The sequence below is a fragment of the Cardiocondyla obscurior genome, linkage group LG24, assembly GCF_019399895.1.
Source record: "Cardiocondyla obscurior isolate alpha-2009 linkage group LG24, Cobs3.1, whole genome shotgun sequence".
Lineage (NCBI taxonomy): Eukaryota > Metazoa > Arthropoda > Insecta > Hymenoptera > Formicidae > Cardiocondyla > Cardiocondyla obscurior.
Window position 1 is genome coordinate 3269396 of NC_091887.1, and position 19608 is coordinate 3289003.

Below are 19608 nucleotides of genomic sequence, written 5' to 3' on the forward strand. Positions count from 1 at the left end.
TTTTAACGTTTCTTCAATAAATAAAAAAAAAGATTTTTTTTTTCGGTAATTTAAAACGTGAACTCACCGATACAGGAAATATTCGGGCAAAGTACAACGGCCACTGTTTCGCTATGTCTACGACATTCTTTTTAATTGTGATTTTGTGCTGTGTGCTTTGAAGATTGTCAAGGGTTACGCCATAATTATCCAGCATCTTCAGCATATTCTGTCGATCCTCCTTAGTGATTCTTATGCTGGAGGTCGCCAGAACGTCATATGCAACCTGGCAGAACACCAGATGCAACGCCAAAGGACTATTTAACGTCTCGTTAGGCGCGAAAACCTCTTTCTTGATCCTCAGAGTCCATGTAACTCTGTTATATGTGAAATGCGCGTTGGAGGTTTGTGGGTAGAGTTTGGTATTCACCACCTCCTGAACCTTCTCGATCTCCGGCTTGTCCGCTGGTGGCAGTACTGGCTTGAGGAACTCCGGCCACTCCTCGATCTCGATCCTTTCCATCTTGTCGGTGCGGTGGGTCGAGGCTACGCTCGACCGTCTATCCACGTCGCGATCCAGTTTATTGAAGCTCTGCCGAGCGACTGTAAAAGATTCCCTCGTATTTGGAATCACGCCGAAGTCACGAGGTGATGGCATCCCGAAGCTATCTCGGGATTTAGGGGATACGTCCCGTGTCATACCAAAAGGATCGCGCTTTCCGGTCGATCCGTCGAATGCGTATTTCGAGTCGAATAGCTCGGAACTGAAGTCCCGGCGCGAGTCGAAATCGGAGCTACGATCGCGCGCCGAGCTTGCGAGATCGGTGCTGTCCTTGCTGTAAAAGTCCTTGGACTTATCCTGCGCACGAGACTTGTCGAAGTCATTTCGATAGTCATGACCATCGCGCAAGTGCTGCTGCGAAGCGAAAATGTCACGGCTTTGGCTGAACATTTGACTCTTTTGAAAATGATCATAAGTTTCAGAGTCCGGAGACGTGCGGAAAGAGTCTCGTGTTTTTGGTTCGATCGGCGCTGGTGGAGATCGCGGCTGTGGTACGCCAGATTGACTGAAAAGAAACAAATTACTTTTTGATTTTAAATGTTAATAAAATACAATTATCCAAATAAAATATTTTTTCTTAAATACTTAAAAAATGTTTTGTTTTAAGAATTAAAACATTTCTTTTAGTTTTCTATAATTTTAAATATAAAACGATAATGTTTAATGTACATAATGCCTTTACCTGTTACTGTACACACTGCCACCTCGTGGACTTGGCGGTTGCGGCGGCGTAACTGGCGGCGGGGGTGGTACAGGCCGTTCCATTCTCTCGATCTGAGTCCTCACCACTTGAGCTTGCGTCATCATATCGGTTGTTCCTTTAGAAGTAACGCTTTGGGTGTCATCGACAGTAGAAGCGTAATCGTCCCATCGTCCACCTTAAAGTTTAAGTTTTTTTTTATTATCTTTAATTATGCCATTTATAATTTTGTAGGGATAATAAAAAATTTCATTACCTAATTGCTGTTCTAGCAACAGCTTCCTATTGTCTTCCAGCCGTTTAACTTTTCCATCTTCGCGTGGAAGAGCAGGTTTTTCTGTCGTCTTCGTGGATCTAACACTATGATTTGCCGTCACCTTCTCCAATCTCTGCCTCATCTCCGAGCTGAGCTTCAGCTTTCCTATACTTCCGGGCGATGGTCTCTGTGCACCCACTTCCAAAGCCGACCTGTAAAAAAATTCAAGTTTGCATTGCCACTCGTTCAAACCTGACGATGATATATGCAAAAAAAAATATTACTTTGTCTTTTTCTTTTTCTTTTCCCCTTCCTCTTTATATCCATTTTCGTGCTTTGCGATAGACGATAAATGACCGATCATGGATCGATCCTCGTTGCTAACAATGTTTTCAATCTCAAATTCTTCCCATTCGACGCCACCTTCCGTCGTAGCTTCGCCTTCACCTTGATCGTACTCTTGATACTGCGGCGTTATCTTGCGTAGCTGTTGTTGCTGACGCATTTTGAATTCTATGAAACTATCCTGCCCTTGATTCTCGTTTGAATCACTCGGCGGTGGCCATCTAGATTATCGAAATATTATAAGACGTTAATTGCCTGGATTAAAAATATAATATCGCTACGCCAAATATTGAATTTACCTCCATTTTCCAATGCGCACGGTTTTCGCTCTACCGTACGGATCAAGGAATGGTCTGGATTCGGAAGGATCGTGAAACTCCAACGGCGGAGGCATTGGTGGAGGTGGTGGAACACCTTTGTTGTTACTCAAACTTGAAGGATTACTGTCAACGCTACTCTTCCTGTTTTTCAACTCGCTGAGTACATTAGTAAAGTTGCTTTGTACGTTGTTCTTATTTAAATTAGCTCTCTTTAAGTCCGCCTGCGACGACGACGGCTTTCTATCCACCGTCTTTCGATCCACGCTAATTTTTCGTGTGTAATCAACGTTAGTCTTTTTGGCCTCGGCATTTTTTCTAGGCGGACTTTGGGACCGATGAATTTGAGCCTTTACCGTCATTGTTTCTTGTCGCTGACTCGTTGGAGTGGAAGTTAGTATAGATCCGCGTTTCTCAGTTGACCATAAATCACCTTCGTCAGAATCTCTAAATGAAGCCTGATGCAAGAAATGAGATTAAATATCTCGATTAATTTAAACAATTATTTATATAGAAAAACAGTTTGCAAGATGCGAAATTAAAAAATTTCTTCAAAAAAAAGCTGAATAGTTTAATTTGAAATCTTTTTTAGACATTGAACTTTATATCAATTTCGATAAAAATATAAGTTACCGGAAAATTTGATCGAATATCGATTTCTTGCTCTATTAATTTCTTACCGGTTGTTGTGACGAGTTTTGCGGACTCTGGACCAGCAACTGTTGCAAAGCCTGATTTTGTGCCAGCAGCTGCTGCTGTATTTGAATATTCTGCGCCATCGCGCTCTGCAGGAAGGCTCGTTGAAGATTCTGCTGATACGCCATCATGTCGTTGCCCTGTCCGGGCGGTGAATTAGGATACTGCGGTAAACTGAGTCCTTGCATGCTGTAGATCGGAATGGGCATGAAACTCGCGCCCATATTCATATTGGAATTCTGCCCGGAGGAGACCTGCTGAGTTGGGCTAAACATGGGCATCATCATTGGTGGTGACATCATGCTCTGCGCAATCGGACTGAAGTTGAAAGCTCCGTTCTGATTAGGAATGTCCATGTTTCCACCTCCTTTGATTCTCCTTGATAATTCGCTTGCGGTGATATTTAAACCTTCGCTTCCCACTATTATCTTCTCAATGAAATCGTCGACTGTAGATATCGAGGTGTCTCGAATGTTAATTTTTTGTTGATTTTCAAGAACTGTTTGATCATCGCATGGCCTAATGTCATATGAACCTTTGATCGAGGCGGCCAAACTGCGAGCGTCCGATAATTCGTCAAGATTACCGTCCAATACCGGCATAAAGAGCTCGTCCAGAAACTGATCCACATCAGAGGCTTGGCTAGGCACTCTCACGCGTCGTACGTGCGATGCCAAAGAAGGTGCCTCGCTGGTGTCGGACATGGCGGATGATTTTACTCCGTATTCACTCTTCTCGATGTAAGCACGACTAGACTGGCTTCCCGGCAGCGCACGCTTGCCTGAAAACACGATAGACATAATCAATACGCAGTCGATACGGAAAAATTGGATTGCATAATGGCTAACTTTCTCCACGTGACGGGAATTCTTAAAGTAAAATATATCTTACGTAACAACAAATTAAATAACAAGAGTAAAGGACAACTGCAAGATCGCGGATGCTAATACGTAATTCGTACGTTATAAAACTTTTAGAAATATATTTAATACATAATAAAAAACCAAAAAAAAAAGCTCAGAAAAATCTTCTTACAACTTACCGGGATATTGCGACTTGATAAACCTGGTTTGCGACCTTATGTAGCTCTTATCGTCCTCCGATCTTCCGGTTTGACTAACGGACTGAATATCCGGGTATTCAAAGTCGATCGTGAGATCCTCCTCCTCGATGTTGGGCTCCGTTGTCCTCGTCACTCTGCTGTATTTCCTGTCTGACGTGATCTCAGTACGCGTCATGTACTCAACGTTATTGCCCACCGAAGTTTCGCCTATTCTTTCCAAACTGTGATATCGTTCGTTCAGCTTGGATGAAGAGAGCCCGAGATTGGCGAGTTTGACTGGTGAAGGGACAATTTCCGATTGAAGCAAATTGTCCAAGCTTCGGCTACGTTGCTTTTCCTTTTCAAAGTAGCGGTCGTTCAAGGCAGATTTCCTTGACAATCCCATTTCTGTGGTCTCCAAAATAACGTCGTGCGATTGCTTTCGTACCTGTATAATGAAAAAAAGATCCGGATGATTAACCCCGAGGTATCTCGGCGAAGTCGAGACTCTAAAAACATTCGTAAAGTAATAGAAGTGTACCCTGATAAACAAATATGGCGTTTACTGACGGTAACGGCGACTAGCGTACTTTGTACAAAACTCGACGCACACTACACCAAGATCACGTACGCTAGTCGCCGTCGCAGCAGCAAACGCCATATCTGTTTTTCGGTGTACACACTGTACACTGAAAAGCAGATATGGCGTTTGCTGAGGCGACGGCGGCTAGCGTACGTGATCTTGGCGTAGTGTGCGTCGAGTTTCACATGTGCCGCATGTATTATATACCGCGCCGGCCGGATTGCCAAAGAGTGATTTTCTCCCCGTTCTCTCATCCCCTGTCTCTGCCGCCTAGGATTACGTACGCTAGCCGCTGTCACCGCAGAAAATGCCATATCTAATCGGTGTACAATGAACACAGATGTTTGCCGCCAGAACAACGCTTTATTTTACCGATAGCGGAAAATTCGAGTTGCATATTACTTCGCGTAAAAAGGACAGCATTCAATTGAGCAAGATAAAAAATACCTAAAGACCATTGTATCGTGCATTTTAAATAAAAAAAATTTTTTTTTTATCTATTTTATTTTTTTCGCAGTTATTTTTTTTCAAAAGACCGAAATCTATAACGATTGTTTCAATTTAATTGCAGAGACCCGTCTTTCTTGGTCGCGGCCGAAATTCTAATCCCGTTTCGTACATGTGATTTTTTAAAAACTTAAGGAAAATAAAGTGCGCGGGAAACATTTCAACATCAGCAACACGCCATCGGCCGTAGATTACTCAATTGTAATTATTATAAAAAAAATTATTATAATTAATTAATAAGTATCCGAATGTAATAACGCGCGCGAATTGGAATCTTTTGAAAAACAACGCGCGCATGGTTTTTTCTAGTAGTAATAAATGTGGTAAAACAGAAGTTGCATATTACCCGATATAATCTCTGTTTTTAATAACTACTTTGGAATAATTAAATATCATAATTAAATTTATCTTGAAAAATCATGCATTCAAATATTTAAAACCACAAGTTTAACTACATACAGGTTTTACAACGGGTGGCTGCGGCGGAGGTACTACTGGCCGTCTGGGAACTTGAATCTCTAACTCGACCGACTTATCAACTGGTTTTGGCACTGATTTTCTTTCCAAAGGTTGGAAAGTTTTCAGAATAGGAATTTCCATTTCTTGTTCTAATTCTCGGATTATTTGAGCGTGCTGAAAAAAAAATCAAATATTTAACACAAAAACAATTTAATAACATTGTTATTCTTGAGTTTATTATCCTTTAAGATTAATTAAAATCAATGTTGAAATGTTTACCTCTCGCTTCTTTATAGGCGGCAGACTGTTCTTGCGCTGTTCCAAGAACATATGCTTGGCAGCGGGGAAAGCTGGAGCCAATTCCATCTCCGATATTAAATCTAAAACGTAATCAAGACCATTGGTTTCCATCACAATAGCATCAGGGCCATCAAGTTGTTTCCAAAGGGTAATAGTCCAGCCTGTGTTTTCTACTCCATGGTTCCGCACGGCGAGATTGGCCAGTTCTTCGCACGTTGTCCAAGAATCAATTGCGCACGTAGTTGTCTCTCCTATAAAATAAAATAAAAATAATAGTTATTAAATGCAATTTTTATGACGTACTTCATTATTGAGACTTTAAAAAAACTTACCGTCGTAGAAACCAACGTTGAGTGCCATATTTACACGATTTCTGTTGGCCCGCCATTCCAAAACGCATGGAGGATAGTTCCTGGGCACTTGGTGTACAGTTTGTTGGTTATTATTTATTATACGGTATACTGTTCTTTCGCCTTGTAACAATTTGCGTTGACAGTAAGCCTTGTAGCCGTCGTAGGCGTGATCGGAAACGTATCTGTAATTACAGGTATTAATTAGATACAGTTTTAAAATATATCACGATGTAAACAAAAATACTTACTTTAGAAGGTATTTGAAGAGTGTGGCACTCGGCTGGAACGCCGACAAGCAATTAGACAGCAACAGCCATCCTCTCTCCTTGTTGGCGTCGTTCTCGTTCTTCCAGGTTTGATTCACCATCTGACACAATATCTCGTCCCTCAGCTTTTCGTTTACGATCCCTTTGTTAACGATGTAGTCGCCCAATGCCTGCTCGCGTTTGCCGTTAAGATTACTTTCGTTCATGAAGCGCAATATCATCTTGAAAATCATTAAAGAGTCCGTGTAATCCTGATCGCGAGCCTTTGCAAGAAACGGCGTTTTTATCGGTTCACGTTTCATTCCGAATATGTGGCTTTTAAAGTAGATATTGGTAAATTTCGAGAATTGATACTGATCGATGTCGGGCGGTAGACTGTAGGTGTAATTCATCGGCACCACTTGGCCGACAACTTTGAGAAGATTTCGCTCGGTGTGCGTGGGCTGCCAATCTAGAAATTGCAAAGATTAAATAGATAACAATCCAAAATAGAATTTTTTTTTTTAATATAAAATAAATTAAATATTTGGACAAATTCCATTATTTTAATATTTATTTTCTAAAAATGTACCATCAAGTTTGCTATAGATAAACGCTAGTTCTGCGGGAATCTCCAAGTGGTTTACACCAGCGACTGCTCGCGAGGTCCTCTCTTGTTCTTCTCGCTGCTGCTTCGCCTTCGCGCGCTCCTTACTGGCCCGCTCAATTTCCGCTCTCTTCGTCATCTCTTCCTTCAGAATCTTAAACGTCTCCCGTTGCTTCCTACCTCGGTACAGTTTCTGCGCCATCAAGGCGCCCTTCTTCATCGCGCGGAACTGCTTGCGCTCGCGGTAACCGCGATACACCGCTTGTATCAAAACCGTGCTTCGGGAAATATTAAGGAATCTTCTGCGTGCCAAGAATCCCCTCGTGTACCTACGAAAAAAACCGTTACACCGACATCCGGGAGTGATTCACATATTTATTCATTAATTACATATTAATTTCGCTATTTACGGGAAGCCGATATAGTAAGATAAATCGAATAAATTACTTCTGAAAGATAGTTAATCATCACGGAATTATATAATATATCAATATTTCTTATTTGTGTAAAAATAATTAATAATTATTAATTTTCTTATTTAATTCATAGTTTTATGCATACCTCTGAACTGTAATAGCCGCTCTCTCCAAAATCAACGCTCTGTTGTACTCCAGAGCTCTCTCTAATGACTCGCGTAAGAATACGCGTGTAAGTCCGAGCTGATATTGCGATTGCGCTTCTTTCGGAGCCGCTTTATCTAAAATTATTCTGCAGAGTTCCTTGCTTGGCGCTCCTCTAGGCAAATGCGTCGAAATAAGATAACGATATCGATCCACAAAGTGCCCGAATAAAAGGCGAACAGGATAGCCAGTTTTTCTGATGCGGATCGTCTCTAGCATGCCCGTGTATCTCAATTGTTCAAGTACGCAAGGCATGTCAAATTTCATCGGCGCCTTTTCACTGTTCGGCTTAATACAACGAACAAACCATGGATTGCATCTGCAAATGTTCGAAACAAAAAACTGTAACTAACCAAATTGTGATAATAATATTGCAACATTTAAAACTACAATACATTTATTTACATATTTTTTGCAAATTTATTTTAGAATACTTACTGAGACATAGATTCCAAGAGCTGTTGAAGACTATCGTGAAACCGAGCCGAAACAGTTGGAGTTCTCGGCTTCATGGTGACAAATCTACCATTCGGTTTGTTCATAGTTTTATTAGCTTCGTGAGTATTTCTGACGTGCTGGAACATCTTGCTAACCATCTGTAATAATTATTACAGTTATTATTTTAAAGTTCCTTTAACTTAGCAGCACAAACGAAACAAAACTCACCGAAATCTTGCTACTAATCAGCAATTCGACGACATCCGGTCTCAAAGTGTCCCTATTTTTATCTAGAAAGCCCTCCACATTATACCAGACTTGTCCGGCGTAATGCCTGATTGCGAACTCGGCAGAGTTCATTCTGGGTCTGGAATATAGTTCGCTCAGCGCGTGATTGTAATGGCATTTCTCCAAGAAAGAAAGATCCGTCGCTTTCGGAAAGTTACTCTCGTCGTCTAACAGGTGAAGAATGCCTACCGGCTTCTTCGCGATCAGGTGGATGACTGGCAAATTATCCTAAGGCAAACAGTAATATTATATTGACTCACTTTGTACAAATTTTACATAATAAAACATTTATATTACCAATCAATCTCACCGTATAATTGATGGTAGTCCAATCAATCTTCTCCTTTGCATACTCTTGCTGCTCGAGCTTAAAAATGTGCTTATTAAAATAAAATTGTAGGTTCTCATTCGCGTAGTTGATGCACAGCTGCTCGAAGCTGTTCTCTGTAAAAGTCTCGAAGCCGAAGATGTCGAGGATCGAAATGGCAGCAGTCTGCTTCGTACCCTTGTATACGATATGATTGACACGGGCGACTAGCCACGAGAAGAGCGAGCTGTACAGAGCCTTCGCGAAAGCGTCCCTGGCATCGAGAGCTTGATCAATATTCAAAGCCGTGAAGACTCTCTCGTTTCGTGCCTCCTGCGATAATGAATGAACGGGTTTGTCTCGTTGAGTAACAATTAAAACAACAAATGTTTGAAACATATTCATAATTAAAAGAACGTCGTAAATTTTTTTCTAAATATCTTTATGATGTCTCATCATCAGGTATATGAATTATGGATCAAGTCGAAGATTGAAGAAGTGATAGATATGTCAAAGTGAAAACTAACTGTTGTCTTGGTGGTAAGTGCTCGAATGATGCCATCGGAATTCACTTGAAGAAGGTGTGCCGCCCAGCGTATTTCAGCGTCAGAACCGACTTCCACACCTTCCTGGCCATGCCTCATTTGCTTCCGGTGAAAGTAAACATTTCCGAGATGCAAAACGCTGGCTAGAATCTTGAAAATTGTATCTTGCTCATCGGATGAGAAACCGAGAACCTGCATGGCCGACAAGAGCGCTTTAAAATCCTGCACGTCGCTCTTGCCATCGATCGCGCAGTTTCCACCCTAAAGTAAACGCAAAAAATTAATTTTGTAGCATTACAATTACTTCTTTTATCTAGAAGCTTTAAACGAAGAATTTTGTCATACGTTTGAGCGTACACACCTGGTTTAAATAAAAATACTTGTCCGGTGTAAGCAGACCATATTTATCCCTGAGTTGCTGATCGAGTCCAGCTAAAAGTTCATAGAACACGTGGTAGTTCCTCTCCTCCGAAGCTTGAGTTACTATTCTACTCTTTTCTAAAAGATATTGCGTTATTCTACCGCCTACGATTGCGCCGCTGGAAATTAGAAAAATTGTTTACGTGATATGGCACCAACGAGAACGACAAATTTTTACTTTAGTACTTTTTTTTTAACATTTATATATTTTTAAATATTACTTACTCTCTGAAGTGAACCTCCAAGTATTTCCCGAATCGACTGCTGTTATCATTCCGAGGCGTTTTGGCATTTCCGAAGCTCTCTAGGAGTGGCGTCGCCTCCAGGATTTGCTCGGTGACGAGATTGTTCGGCGCGCGATTGACGGCCGCGAGATATTGCATCACCAACTTTGTAGACTCCGTCTTCCCCGAGCCAGACTCGCCGGAAATGACGACCACCTGATTGGCACTGGAGTTATTGGCTGCAGTCACTTGACTGTATGCGGAGGAGCCCACGGCGAATAAATGCCTGTAAAATATTGTAAGTAAAATTATAAGCAACTTTTTTTTCCTCTTTTCAGAAAATTATATTAAAATAAATACATTATTATAAAATACTTTCATAAAAAAATAGAGAAAGAGATTAATTACTTACGGTGGAAGGGTACCGAGGATTCGTCCCTCGTAAAGTTTCACTTGATCCAATCCGTAAATGTCGAACATCTTGTACGGATTTACCGCCACGAGGATACTTCCCGTGTACGTCTAAAAGTTCACCGGCAAATGATTACATGAGTTAGTTATTAACGCTACAAGAATAAATAAATGAATCGACTTAAATACTACGTACGTAAATTAGTTCCTTGTCGTAGCGGATTTTCAAGTTCCATAATAACGACGCCTCGTTTAGATCCCTGCAATTTGTTCGATGTGTTTAGCGCCGTCGAGTGATAATTGCGTAAATAGATACGTGATAATTTCGCGACTTACGTCAACTGAATCATGTCCTCCACACCATTTTGCCCTAAGTCCTGTCTGGGCTTCACGCCGCTTAGGTTGGTGAGAGTGAAGATTTGCGGCTTAAACACATAATTGTATACAATTATTCGTCGTTTTTTCCGCACGAGGATCCAGAGTGGTGGGCTCGACAGCGTATATTTGTATATAATTTTTATGACAAGTCGCAAACCGCGAGTTATCTGGCGACACTTTCCTTCCAATTATCTAACGGCGCAAAGGCGACACGAAGGAAACGTCTAAAGACATGATTTTCTAGTTGAAACGAAATTTTGCGCGATTTCGCGATCACCATTTTTGCCGCATTTTCTCGACACGGCTTCCGAGGAGAATGTTCGACGAAAAAGGAGGATTCGTGCGAATTCACATAAGAAGCGAGAGAGCCACTCACGTGAGACTTAACCGGATACCAGCCCGTCTACATTTGCAGTTGCGTCTCCATTGGCGCCGGCGGTAGTTAGTTTATTTCCGGCAAATTAACAAAGTTTTTTTATTTACGTTTCAAAAAAGATTGCAAGTAAAATTTCTCAAGCTCTCTGCCATTTACGAGAAATTATCATAAATGTAACTTTTTAATTTCGTCTGTGGAATTTGGTTTCTTTTTTTAATAAAAATTTCAAGCACTTAACGTTAGCGAGCAATTGCAAATACTTAAAGATTAGAAAAAATAATGAAATATTTCTCAAATTTTATCCTTATCAAACAAACCTATGTTTTCGCTATTAAAAAATAATAAAGCTGTTATTTTTAACACAAAGAATTGAAAATTAAAATATAAAAGTACAAAAGGTATAGGGTCAACTTAAAGATTTGCATCACGGATCAATTTCTAATCCGACAGGATCAAAACGTGCTTCAGCCGTGATTTCAAGTGGCTATAATATTCATTCCGTTGCCTGAATGGAATTTTAGAACAAGATTTACGCTTAAGATGTTTTCGAGTGTAAGATCGGATCGCGAGTACCGTTAAACGTACGAGCTCGCACACGTTAAAATATCCTAATATTCTTTTAAGCGATTTTTTAATAAATTTTTTTTTAACGATTGACATGCTTTACGCCATTGCGTTCGTCGTCGTCGTCTATAATGGGACATTGGTGAAGTGCAGGGCAACTGGTGCACGACAATACAACGTGAAGAATGCCAAGCAGGCCGGCAGGAAAAACCGCGGGTTGTTAAATGGCTCACGATGGGTGTTGGTTGCATAATGAGGTAGTTGCCTCGTGTTAATGGAAACTACGACGCGTGCGATAATCGTATGCCAGTCATTTAACTTTGCGTGGCTTCCTTTGAAATTCCGTTGTCACTCGCGATCGGGGAGATCGATGACCGGCGCGGCGACGTGACTTCAAGGTCCGGTGACACGAACTTGAAAACTATACGTAGGTACGTACGCAAAATACGAAAAACTGAATGAAAAACGTGGAAACCAGATCGACTTGCAGCGCAAAACGTGAGAGTTGCCCCTCCTGTTCTCGTCTAATGAAATGAATGCAAACGCGCGAGGGTCGAGCTAGAAAGTCAAGAACCAACAAGCGGATCACTCGAATAATGTCACACGCTTGCTTTATTCCTGTTTAATCTGATGATAGCGGTTGGATTACTTTAATCACTTGATAGTCGGAACAAGTTAAAGCCCAAGTTGTCTTGAACGTTTTGGTCCGAAAGTCGATTGGATTAAATTGTTTTTCCGCATATTTATATATTACTTATATCGTGTTAATCAATAAAATCAATTTCTAGGGCATTCAATTATTTTTTTTTTTTTTTTTTTTTTTTTGAAAAACTGGAAATACATGGATAATTAAATTTAAAATAATGTAAAGATCAGTGAATCAGAATTATAACATTATGACATTTTCAATTATTAATAATCAAATATAAAATTAACTCTTCATATGCACATTAAAATACTCTTTTTAGGAATGCAATATTAAGGTCAGGAATGGCAGTATTCGGATAAATATTTGATGATGAAAATACGCGAACCATGAATGAGTTAAGCCGGATTGTTAAATGGCATTTTTAGAAAATTTAAAGCAAATGATTGCCTGGAGCTTGAGATAGCCGCGCATTATCAATAGAAAGGCCTGTTTGCCAACTGAAAGAATACGCCTGACCTATCTTTTCTTCGCTATTCAGTACCAGTAGTAATTATGTACGGTCAAGATACAGATGATTAGCAAGCGCTTTCTAGACAGTCTTATCTTACCTTGCCGGCAATTACCGCTTGAACCGAAAGTACATTGGCGGCTTTATGATATTCCAGAACTTCACCTGGCAGCACATGACCGACACCGGGATCAAACCACACCAATTCACCCTGCAAATAATATCATTATATTTCAAGTAAATTTAAAAATCAAATTTGTACATATATTAATTTCAAATATTGTTTTAAATAAGGAAGGAGAGAGATGAGTCTCGTAGATATTAATATTTTATCCTAATATTTCTTTTTTTATTCAGAGCTCAAACCGTTTTCATGTTCCACGACGGGGATCTACGTGTCACAGAGGCTTGTATCTTTCTTTTTCCAGTGCAGAAGCCGAATATAGATGACGATGCATCCGGAGAGTAAGAATGGACTCTGTTTACGTCGCTGAAAGTTCTGACGTGCGTCGGAACCCGAGATGCCGTTTTCCTCACGTAATTTGACCTCTCTTTGCTCTGTTTCGTCAATACTCCGCTGGTCGAGACTCTCCTCTGCTCGTCCGTGTTCCGCGCCGGAGGATTCCCCGTCGACGTCTTTCGCTTGCTCTTCATGTAGCTCGGCAGCGTCGTTGATCTCACCTCCGTCCTCGAACCTCTTTCCGTTTGCCCTTTCGTCGACAGTTCGGTCTGCGATTTCGGTCGGCAACTCGCATTTCTCTCGCTAGTCCACGTGGAATCTTTATCGACGCAACTATTTCGGGACCAAGAATCCGTTTTTGAGGTTTTTCTCGCGGACCAAGTGGAATCTATGCGACACGTTCTACCATCCGCGAGATTGCTTCTTTCCGTTTTAAAATTACGCAGTCGATCAATGTCCGCCTTGGACACCAATATAGCGTCGTGCTTTACCCTGACCACGTCCTGATCTCGATCCTGATGCATCCTTCGATCCAAGGAATCCATTTGGTTCACGTTGCCGATTATTCTGCGCCTGGACATCGTTTTGTCGATTGGTTCCAGTCTCTCCTTGTGAGAAGCTTGCATGGAGGTTTTGCGCGTCATCTTGACGTAAACGTCGTCGCGAGATACGTCGTTGTATTTAGACCGATCGGGAGAATCAGGAACGGGATCTCGCAGTCGCCTGACGGCCTTCGTCGAGGTGTCCCCGCTTCCACTTGCCTTCGTCTTCGAGAATCTCGTTAGAGTGCTCGAAGGAGTCGCAGAGTCGCGCGACGTCGCCGTCCCGGTTGGTAGCGACATTTTCCTCCGCCGAATTCTTCCGTAGATCGGTGCTTCTCTCCCAACGGTCTCTCTCGTCCGCGTAGAATATTCTTCTAGCCGAGACGTTTTAGAAGCGTGTATAATCTTTGGTAAAGTCGACGGCCGCGGAAGCTCGCGATCCTCCTTCGTCGGCCGACCGGAACTCGCCAAGTCCGAGAACGCCTTCGTAACATCTTTCAGCTGCGAGTTCGCCTCTATGCTCGCGCGACGTCGTAAAATATCCTGCCTCGACACTTTCTTCGAAAGCGAAGAAGCGCGCTCGGTTTCCTGACGAGCCTTCCTACCGATCGACGGGAGGGTTCTCGGTCTTGCTTCTATTTCATCTCTTTCCGATCCAAGATAGAGCGCTTCGGCGTCATCTTTGGCACACCTGCGTCGCAGAATCTCTTTTCTAGAGACCGCTAGGCCGCCGCGCGGCACCGTGTAAAAGATCTCGCGGTCATTTCTCGCGACGGTCGCGCGGTGATCGTTCTGAGACGGCCGCCGACCGGAAGATCGGTACTGTCTGCCGCCTGCTTCCGGCGCGCAAAAATCGAGGACAGAATTCGAATCTGGGTCTGGGCCGCCGCCGTTGCCACTCGCATTATGCAACGCGCGTCCGCCGCGGTCGCCGGATAACGGTTCCGTGCTCACGTAGAAAGCTTCCGAAGTATGTGGCGAAAAGTGACTCCGCGGGGTCGATGATCGACCCGCGGACCAGCGTCGTCGTTGCTGCTGCCTCGATTCCGCATCGGCCATCGCTGCCGGAGACATCGGTGATCGGCCGCGGGCGTTCATGCGCGAGCCAACTACGCGCGGCACTTGCCCTCTCGCCTGGGACTTATCTCGTCGCGTAATCGCGGAAGACCTCGTTGTGGAAGACTTGTATCGACAGTTGGATTCCTCGAGATTTTGCCAACTTTCTATCAGATTCAAACGCTCATCCATGTCTCGAAAGCACCATATTCGACGAAACACCGATTACGAAAAGTCTTACGTTTCCTTCTCTCGCTGTCATTTCTTTTTTAAACAACAACGTGCGGTATAATTGCATTTTTTCTCATTTAAAGCATCGCCGATAGCAGCTCTTTCTCTCGTTCAAATTCACTCAATTTGAATAACTACCTCGTCGTGGATGACGAACGCATGTGGGATTTCAAGTCAATGCCCGCTGCGCTAACTCTCGAATACGTCGAAGGTATCGAACGCACGAGACACGTCCTTCTACTCGCGAGAATCATCTAAAGAATTTTTCTCAAATATGAAACTTATCAACGGAAAGAAATAGTACGGGCATCTTGACATTATTTAATATATTTTATCACTGATTACGTACAACATTTGCTATCTTCTCTTTTCTTATTCGTGAAAATCGCTCTTGTGTAACGCAATTTAAACATCGTTCGTTAGAAAAAATGAAGCGAGAAACTTAATCGAGCACATCGTGAACGCGAACAAATGTTTAACTAGTCGGCGATCGTTTATTTAGCGTCGAGAAAACTGCTTCTCCGTGCAACTGCAAAGTCGCGTTCGCGAGCAGTAAAACAATGTCGTAAAAATTTCTCGCTTCCACTCGAGACGTCCGATGAAATCGTCAAATATTTCAGTCTAAGCTATCGCCGATCTCACATTCTTTCTCCGTTGATCTTCTCCACGCCGATGTGTATTTCCGCGTGCCGTTTTTCATTCTTCCGTCCACCGCGAGCCTTTTTTCCGCATTTCAGAACTTTATTTACACAAGTCCGAATCTTATCGAGGAGTCTCGTCACGATCGGCTATCGCGACCCATAGCGCGTCATCGCGCGCATGTCAAATTCGGTTTAAAGAAGTTAGGAGGCCACGCGGGCTATCGGGCTCATTAGGTCAGTGGGCAAAAGTTCGCCTCTGCACACGCGGAATTCGTTAACGATCCCGCCGATGGTTCTCGCCGTTTCTCTCGCGATTTGGCTGTAAGCGCCGCGAAACCTCCTCGGCTTCGGACCCTCGGAGGAGACGCACATCGGGCGGAAGAGACCCTTTGCCTCGCGGGGCCAAAGATGATTCGCGCGATGCTGACGCTAGGATGTTCGACGCGTTACTGGAACTTGCAGTTCTTCCTTCCCTCTCCGCAACAATTGCCTCGCGGCACACGCAGTGGCGTATATGCAATTTTAATTGAGCCACGCTAATTAGGCCGTGCCCGAAAGCGGCCCATATTCCGCGATTGAATACGCCGCCTCTAATCGCGCTGGCGGATCGGCACTTTCCCGCGTTCCTCTCGCCACTTTATCCGACCGATCGGTGGTCCACGTCCTCCACCGGGAACTCCTACGCGACGCGCTTCGTCCGTTACCCCACGATTTGACGTGATGAAATCATAAGTTGCCGGCGCCAGTGGATCGAAGCGCTTTGGGGTGGAACCAAGCGTGCCTCTCTTCTTATATAAATTACGCGCTAAATGCGCGCGCGTGTGCAACCACGTACATTTGCGCGCGTGTTGGTATAATATTACATACGATGTAACTACGGCAGGCGCAAGAACGCGCGAAGGGAAGCTATTCTGCCTAGCGGCCGTAGCGAGTTGCAGAAGAGCGATAGAAATTGCCGATTGCGGAGCGCGGCGAGCGCAACCGCAGGAGATGACACGATTGCCTCCTCTTCTTCTCGCAGAATTGATTTATCGACGTTAAACAGATCTTCCGGCGTTACGTAACGTTTTTTTTTTTTAATTATTTGGTCTTTGGCCTTCAAGTTAAAGAGAAAGACGAGGGAAACAACGATTCGAAAATACCTCACAGCTCGTTAAATCCTTAGCGTTTCGCGTCTTCATTTTTTGATAACGCAGGTTATTTAGTATCCGTTTCAATTTCGTTAATGCCCTTCTCCTACGCTCGCTCGTCGGAGCGCGAGAAACGCTTCCTTAATTATTCCACCGCTCATTATCCACCATTGGATGCGCGGGGAGCGAAGTAAAAGTGAGAAGCCATTGCGCCAGTTGGCTCGCGATACATTTCAAATACATTCGCGGCAAGAAAAAGAAACGTTTATATTCGCCTTTGCCGTTGTCGTTTGTAAGTGCTGTTCATTTTCAAAAGTGATCAGGCTCCAGCGCGAATCGAGTTTCGTCCACAAACGTTACCGTCGCGACTCGTGATTACTCTCTAATTTTGCAAAAGTCATCGGCTGATCATCTTTTACCGTTTAAAATATTTTCAGAAAAGTGCACACACTTGAACAATCAATACACTGGCGATTTTTTCGAGTTTCCAGCAGTTAAAAAAAAAGACTCATCCCTCGGACTTAAAGTGCTTTTTCAATTCTACGAAATCGAAGACGATCGGTGTGCGGATCGATCGTTGACTAAACGTCGAAAGACCGTCGGACGAGGCGTTGGAAAGTGGTTGCCGTGCCGCGAGTGGCAATGCAATTGCGTGTGCGCAGATCATTGACTCCGACCACGCAGCGAGATCCCATGTATCGTGGTAGTGACCACATAAACATTGTGCAACCCCGTGACAATTGAAAATAACCTGGAAGTTTACGGATTGGAAATCGCAGCGGGCCGATCCTTCGAAGACCAGACTCTTCTCGTTTACTTGGCTCTTCGAAGAGCCACTAATTTTCAGAGTTGACGCAAGATTAATAAACCCGAACGGATGAGACCTTTTATAACTTTTTCCCGATGCTTCATTCGATTGCAAACTTTCTTTGATAACATGTTCGTGTAACTTTCAAATTCTCGGCGCTTAATTCACGCAATACCTGCTAGTGCGTTTATTACAGCCGTTTAAAAACGACGTGTACGGCCTTTCGAGATAGCTAACAAATGTCAACTCACCTTTTGCCACTCAGCGTACATCTTGGCGCGGCGTTAAGTCAACCTCCGTGTGAAAGTATCCGTATCATTTTGCGGCAATCGGTTCTAATCTGAAAAAAAAAAAAAAAAACAGCTGAATTAATTATTGGCTGCTTGAGCCTCGAAATTCGAAACTGACTCGGACGCGATACCGTTCGAGCTGTCCCTCAGCTTTCAATGTCAGATCTTACGCGCTCGCGTCGAAGAACATTACGCCATCGCCACTTGTAACGGAAACATCGCCCCGCGCCGCTATATCCAGTTATCCCTCCCAATCATCCCGCAACTTCCGGCACAGTTTAAAGAATGCTGCTTATTCTCAGCCCGGAGGTTCTTTATTTCCGACGACGTGCCTGATATCCCCGCGCCGTTTAATTATTACCTATTTTATTTAATTTTATTCGGAACAAGTAACTCTGAGGTTGAAGTTACATTATTAAAGACAAAGATTTTACTATCGCGAGCGCAAAGAGTCCTCGTTAAAAATTCAGATAATCTTTGTAATGTTATTTCGACCCGTGCTCAAAGCGAACGTTGGTTCGGTGCGCGAGCGCGGCACGATATCGATCATAATTACACGTTCGGAAATATGGGAAGTGTCGCAACGAGTATTCAGATCCGCGAGATCGAGATACACCCGACCACGCGCACGTCTCTGTGTCTACGACGTGTACAAGATGCATACCTATAAATACCGTGTCTTCCACCGCGCATGACATCATTGTCCTGGTTGCAAATTGCACAAAAATAAGTCTGGGTTTTTTTTTTTTCTTTTTAGTCGCATTAAAATCTTTCGACGATTACAGAGCGCAAACCGAACAAAGATCACGAAAGACATGTCACTTTCTCTTTCAATTCCGTCAATTATATTGTCTCGTAGAAATCGACATCCACATCTTTACTTCGTTAGCTATTACAATTCCCTTTGTACTAAGAATTATCATTTTTGTTGTTATTATACCATATTTCATATACATTTAATTTATGTTTAAATAAAATGTTCATTCATTCATTGAATTTCTAAGTTCGAAGAGATGTTGGAAACTCACTATTCAAGTTTACCTCGTTCTCAATTTCATCATTTATGTTATTTCTTAATAGAGCGAATCATGCATGTCTTTATTTCACTCTATCGTAATTCCACATATAATTTCCTTGTAACTTTTGCTGCAACAATTTTTTAATTAATTTTATCGTTATTGCAAAAATTTCAAAGCAAATAATTTTATAAAATTCAAGTTTATCTTACTTTAAACGTCATTATTTAGGTACAGGGTTTTTTTTAATTTAATAATTAACGTAATATGCCTTCGTTTAATTATTTTTGCAGCATACTTTTCACCTTTCGTTATTCGCTTTTCTAACTTTTGAAATAGTTGGCTTTAAAACTAAATTTTTAGGTTGTAAATTGTTGTTCTCAAGGTTGGAGATGGTAGCCTCGTAAACCTACCGTGCGAGTCGTCGAGCCCTGTGGTTCACGGTGCGGCATGTGAGCACGCTTACACGGCGAGTGCGGCGCGGATAAATCTCTACCGCTAAGGCTTCCAGTAAAAGTAGCAAACTACCGGCGTCCTTCTCCGGCGTGTTCACCGCGGAATGCATTTCGCAATTTTATGCTAATTTGGTTAGTCACCCTCGATCGACGACGTGCTCGCGAGCTCGCAGCTGCGAGAAGACGCGTGGGTCGGATCCGATAGAAACGAGATAGGTGACGAAGACAATGGCAACGACAGGGATTTCGTCTTTCGACACCGACGGCTGTTTATTGTCCGCGACGTCTCTTATCGTCGGC

The 19608-nt window shown here is 42.8% G+C and overlaps 2 protein-coding genes across 2 annotated transcripts in view; both read right to left on the bottom strand.

Annotated features, from left to right (window-relative positions):
• Positions 1 to 19608, bottom strand: part of Myo10a (Myosin 10A) — a 35918-nt gene that overhangs the window by 13394 nt on the left and 2916 nt on the right. The window contains exons 2-25 of the mRNA XM_070671856.1: positions 17799 to 17887; positions 12780 to 12890; positions 10541 to 10629; positions 10401 to 10464; positions 10206 to 10315; positions 9795 to 10079; positions 9511 to 9688; positions 9132 to 9410; positions 8608 to 8937; positions 8238 to 8525; positions 8010 to 8167; positions 7513 to 7890; positions 6937 to 7280; positions 6348 to 6816; positions 6079 to 6281; positions 5726 to 5997; positions 5447 to 5620; positions 3898 to 4345; positions 2840 to 3636; positions 2142 to 2617; positions 1782 to 2063; positions 1498 to 1709; positions 1224 to 1419; positions 68 to 1046 (exon numbers count right to left, since the gene is read on the bottom strand). Coding sequence (XP_070527957.1) covers positions 68 to 1046; positions 1224 to 1419; positions 1498 to 1709; positions 1782 to 2063; positions 2142 to 2617; positions 2840 to 3636; positions 3898 to 4345; positions 5447 to 5620; positions 5726 to 5997; positions 6079 to 6281; positions 6348 to 6816; positions 6937 to 7280; positions 7513 to 7890; positions 8010 to 8167; positions 8238 to 8525; positions 8608 to 8937; positions 9132 to 9410; positions 9511 to 9688; positions 9795 to 10079; positions 10206 to 10315; positions 10401 to 10464; positions 10541 to 10629; positions 12780 to 12890; positions 17799 to 17819 — 7143 coding nt within the window. The 5' untranslated portion in view covers positions 17820 to 17887. The remainder of the gene's footprint in view (positions 1 to 67; positions 1047 to 1223; positions 1420 to 1497; positions 1710 to 1781; positions 2064 to 2141; positions 2618 to 2839; positions 3637 to 3897; positions 4346 to 5446; positions 5621 to 5725; positions 5998 to 6078; positions 6282 to 6347; positions 6817 to 6936; positions 7281 to 7512; positions 7891 to 8009; positions 8168 to 8237; positions 8526 to 8607; positions 8938 to 9131; positions 9411 to 9510; positions 9689 to 9794; positions 10080 to 10205; positions 10316 to 10400; positions 10465 to 10540; positions 10630 to 12779; positions 12891 to 17798; positions 17888 to 19608) is intronic.
• LOC139111527 (uncharacterized) lies at positions 12898 to 14754 on the bottom strand. Its single transcript, XM_070671872.1, has one exon. The coding sequence runs from the start codon at positions 14738 to 14740 to the stop codon at positions 13040 to 13042; it is 1701 nt and encodes a 566-aa protein (XP_070527973.1). The 5' UTR covers positions 14741 to 14754; the 3' UTR covers positions 12898 to 13039.

What these genes read in the sequence shown, in the direction of transcription:
- LOC139111527 (XM_070671872.1), bottom strand. Translation starts at nt 14,740, where the DNA reads ATGGCCGATGCGGAATCGAGGCAGCAGCAACGACGACGCTGGTCCGCG.